Source organism: the organism of the source record quoted next, unplaced genomic scaffold (assembly GCF_019419815.1).
Source record: "Pyrus x bretschneideri cultivar Hongxiangsu unplaced genomic scaffold, Pyrus_bretschneideri_v1 Contig89, whole genome shotgun sequence".
Lineage (NCBI taxonomy): Eukaryota > Viridiplantae > Streptophyta > Magnoliopsida > Rosales > Rosaceae > Pyrus > Pyrus x bretschneideri.
Window position 1 is genome coordinate 629022 of NW_025999830.1, and position 5216 is coordinate 634237.

At 38.5% G+C, this 5216-nt stretch overlaps 1 protein-coding gene across 1 annotated transcript; it reads right to left on the reverse strand.

The window, feature by feature from the left end:
* Positions 1 to 480: 480 nt before the first annotated feature.
* LOC103928518 (probable carbohydrate esterase At4g34215) lies at positions 481 to 2098 on the reverse strand. The gene is made up of 2 exons (XM_009337566.3): positions 1542 to 2098; positions 481 to 837 (listed from the first exon to the last, which is right to left on the reverse strand). Exons 1-2 carry the CDS (start codon positions 2082 to 2084, stop codon positions 613 to 615), a joined length of 768 nt encoding a protein of 255 aa, XP_009335841.2. The 5' UTR covers positions 2085 to 2098; the 3' UTR covers positions 481 to 612.
* Between the last annotated feature and the right edge of the window lie 3118 nt (positions 2099 to 5216).

Here is a 5216-nt window from a genome sequence, read left to right on the forward strand (position 1 = left end):
GGTAAAACACGAAAATCTGCTATAGTACGGTGTAACCTAACCCTATGTTGTCTAATTATAAAATGAAGAGGTAAAAATCATATATGATTAGCAAGTTAGCAACTTAACATAATATACTCAAATAGTCAGTCTTAATCATAATATATAATTTTCTATGTATACTTCATGAGGGGGACCAAACTTTAAAGTCAGCGACAATAAAATTAACTTAATAAACGGAATCAACATATAAAAGGTTTCAATCAAATTAACAGAGTGCATAAACCTGTCATCAGTTAATTAGAGATTACCGTACCTCGGTTTCAATCACGTGAAAAAGAGAGATAAAATGTCAATACATCGTAACGTGATTAGGGTTTATTTTTTCATCAACACAAAGATCTAGTGCATTAGTGCAAGGCATGTTAGGGCCATTGGATCAAATCCCAAAAGCTGCATACAGTTCATTGTAAGGCCTCGTCCCCAAACCATACGACCAAATGAAAACACAATCCCACCAAAGTCGTAGTCATTAGTCATACAACAACAAACACCGTACCAATAATTAGGTTTAAAGTTCTTGGTCCAAACGCACCTTAAAAGAAGTAGCAACGTGAAATTAGATAGCGTACTTCAAGGGGCAGCATGAGAATTGGGTTCTGAGGGTCCAAAATGCTGGAGGTATGCATCAGCCAACATTTGACCCAACTGAACCTGGGATTTGGTGGTGAGGTGCAGATGATCATCTTTGAGCTCCAATCCCTTGGCATCCACGCACACGACGTTTGGGATTTCCATTCCCAACTGGGCCTCCCTCACTTTCTCTATATACTTGTTGTCCCCGGACACAATAGCTACCTGTAAACAAAGTATTAATAGCATTTTTAACCGAAACAATCGAGATCCTAAAAAATCAAAAACGTATCAATAGCAATATAAAAGAAAGAAATTTTAAATTTGATCAAATTATGTCACTTAGTGTTACGGTCTAGTGGTATTCCTCTTCACTGGTTAGTAAGAAGTCTTAGGTTCGATTCTCGCCGCCAAAGGCGAATTTGAACCGCATTATTGCTAACCCATTGTGAGGCTAAACCCAACCCCTCCCCTTAGCGTAGATAATGGTAATTGTTCAAAAAAAAAAAAATGTAATTGATCAAATTATGTTTTGAGGTTTCAGTTTTCGCAATTTCAGAGTTGTAATTGACTACTTGTTCCAATTCAAGGAAAATAGCTTAATTACAACAAAATTACCATGTGAGTTTGTAGCATATTCAAATGAGACGTCAAATGATGAACACCAAATTTCAATTGGATGATCTCCGTGGCAGTTTAACATCATGTTAAATTTCAATTTGATGATCTCCCAGATGCCATTTTTCACGGTTACGCGTCCACTTGACAATTTGAAGCATCGGTTGAAGATGCTCATGTGCTAATTTCGTTGTAATTATGCACAAAATCAAAACTATTGCGTTTGAATTGCAACGCTTAGTAACTAAATTATATGCTTATAAAATGGCCATCAATGCAAAGACTGAAGAATAATTTACAAGCTCACCAACCTGGATAATTGGAAGCCAAGGCAAATCAAGATCCTGGCGCACATTCTCAATTAACTTCACCATGTTCCCCTGGTACGCATCCGCATCATGCTGCGTCGACGTGTCACTCTCCCCTTGGTACCACAACAACGCCTTCATCTCACCCCCGCCTTTCACGCTCTCCCTCGCCCGCTTCACCATACTCTCGTACAAGTGCTCCCCACGCGCCCACTCCTTGATCGCCGTCCCGCCCACCGCGCACGGCACGAGCCCCACCTCCCCCGCACACTCCCTCACCTTGTTCGCGAACGCCATCCCCGGGCCCACGCCGCAAACCTTCTTGGCGTCAATGTCGGCGTGTAGCGGCTCACGCGCGGGCACCCACCGGAGATGTGCGTCGAGGCGGTGGATGGAAGGGTGGGGCTGGCACTCCGACGGAACGACGCCGTCCCATTGCTCGCGATTGTGGTGGTGGTGGTCCCTGAAGACGCCGCCGCGGCCGGCCATGTTGCTCTGGCCGGATAAGATGAAGATCTGCTTGGCGTCGGGGGTTAGGGAGTCCATCCTGGCTGGGTCGGTGTTTGGTTCGTTGTAATCTGAGGGCAGATGAGCCGTATTTGTCATGGCGTTGGTCCAAAATGTCAAGGCAGTAATCAAAGGGGTTTATCTATGAATTAAAAAAAAAAAATTAATAAAAAAAGCTTGAAAATAGGAAAACTAATGAAAAATGCTTGAAAACTTTGAGTTTTAACGATAAGAACAAAATAAAGGGTAAAGTGAATAGTACCAGGATTGACTTTTTAGTGTAAAAATGTGGTTTTTCGTTAAAGTGAACAGTACCGCGAATTTTTCGTTAAAACTCCCTTAAAAAAACACGAAATAAAACATCTATTGAATTGAATACTTCGTAGTTTCGACAAGCAGGAACATTGTACAAGTATTTAAACTACATATTACGTATTAATAGAAGGGTTTTTATCACAAATGATTCTTAAGATTGATCAAACTCATCGTTTTGGTCTTTCACTTTCAAAATCAATTAATGTTGTCCCTAACATTCACTATCACACTTCAATTTGGTTCTTCCATTTAGATTCCGTCAATTATTTTGTTAGTTTTGCATGTGGGACAAACAAATCCAATAAAATGGTGACATGTGGATTACACAAAAGAAGGATTTTTATCACAAATGATTACTGATATTGATCAAACTCCTCATTATGGTCCTTGAGTTTCAAAAATCAATAAATTTGGTCCTTGACTTTCACTATCGCACATCAATTGAGTCCTTCCATTAAAATTTCGTCAATATTTTTTGTTAGTGTACTGATGTGGTCCCTGTCACATCCCAACCCAAGCCCCCACCACATCCCGGGCTCGACTCCACCGTAGCAAGATATTGTCCGTTTTGGGCCCCGACCATGCTCTCACGATTTTGTTTTTGGGAACTCACACGAGAACTTCCCAGTAGGTCACCCATCCTGGAATTGCTCTTGCGCGAACTCACTTAACTTCGGAGTTCCAATAGAACCCGAAGCCAATGAGCTCCCAATAAGCCTCATGCTAGGTAAAGATGGGAATATACATATAAAACTTACAGGATCCACTCCCTTAGGCAATGTGGAATGTTACAATCCACCCTCCTTAAGGGTCCGACGTTCTCGTCGGCATATTTCCGGCCAGGGATTGGCTCTGATACCAAATTGTCACATCCCGGGCTCGACTCCACCGTAGCACAATATTGTCCGCTTTAAGCCCTGACCACGCCCTCACGGTTTTGTTTCTGGGAACTCACATGAGAACTTCCCAGTGGGTCACCCATCCTAGGATTGCTCTCATGTGAACTCACTTAACTTCAGAGTTCCGATGGAACCCGAAACCAGTGAGCTCCCAAAAGGTCTCGTGCTACGTAAAGATGGGAATATACATATAAGGCTTACAAAATCCACTCCCCTGGACGATGTTGGATGTTAGAGTCTCACCAATCCAATCATATGGCATTAAGTGGATTAATTATAAGAAACTATTTTTTTAGAGTGACGTATTCCACGCTGGCATTTCTCTTGCATCCCACAATTCCAATTAGGAAATAAAATTCAATCTAAATTTGATATAATCGAATCCAAATTCAATTCAAATTTGATAGGATAATAACTAACTAAATAGAATGAGGATTTTAGGAGGTCAAGAGCTTTAGTGATGTCATGATGTCTTCCTTTTCTTTTTGAGCATACATAGATGAAGACGATGATGTCTTCTTTTTTTTTCTTTTAGTTTTAGTTTTTAATTTCTTATTTTACTTTTAGTTTTAAATCTTTTATAAAATATATATATATATATATATAGTTAATCCATATGGTGCCATACGATTAAATTAATGGGACCATATTATCATGCTTACATAAAACATTGACGAAATTTTAATGGAATGACCAAATTGATATGCAGTAGTGAAAGCCAGGGACCAAATTTATTGATTTTTAAAACTCAGGAACTAAAATGAAGAATTTGATCAATTTCATGGACCATTTGTGATAAAAATCATTCTTTTCTGTAATTCACATGTAACAATTTTATTGGATTTGTGGGTCCCACATACAAATTAACAGAATAATTGACAAAATCTAAATTGATGTACGGTAGTGAATGTTAGGGTCAACAGTGATTGATTTTGAAAGTGATGGACAAAAATGATGAGTTTGATCAATCTCAGGCAAGGTCTAAAATATCGCTGATATCAGAAATATCGGTAGTCCAAAAACACGGAAATTTCGATGGAAATATCGGGATATTATCGATATCGATAAAAATTGAATAAAACCACGGAAATTGTAAGACAAACTTGGAAATTTTTATTGAAACTTTGCAGGATGTTTATTTAGTCAATTATCTATTAGTGTATCACAAAAAAATTGGAAGGAAATGCATTGCATAATGGATTTAACTGATTTAAGTTGATTATATAGCAAGTTGGCAAACATTCTGAGTGTAGAAAATATGTAATAATTAATGAAAGAAGTTTAAACACACCATAATCATTTATATATAATGAATTAGTACAATATTTTACACTTTATACATTGCATGGTAATTTACATGAGTGACTTAGTACCACATAGAGTTCATATGAGGTTCAAAATTTTCACTATCTTCATCATCTCTATGTGTAGAGTAAGTGTATTGTGAAGAGTAGTCATCAAATGATAAATCCCCAAAATAGTTTTGCATGTAATTGTTAACATGCCATCCATATGGATCTGAGATTGGTTGACGTTGTCCATAAGCAAAATCACCAAATTGCTTATGTCATCATCACATTCGTCCTCATCATCATCATTGTCAACCGCTTGGCCAATGACTTCTCCTCGTAGCCCAACTCGAATATTTTCCATTCCATGTGTTTTCTTTTCCTTCTAGTGTTTTTTATTTTTTAATAATGTGGTGATGAATGCCTTCACTTCTGGGGGGACATTATCGCATTGTTGGACATTATTTCCTGGATCTAATCCATTAAGATGGTACTTAAGTCGTGTCACTCCGCCACTCTTCATTACCCGACCACAATATTTGCATATTGTGCCATGTTTGTTTCCGTCTATTGGGTCTCCATGTTCCCAAGCTGGATCACGTTTAGTAACTCCACTAGACATCTTAAACGTACCTATATTTATTTTTCATGGAAATTAGGCACTTATT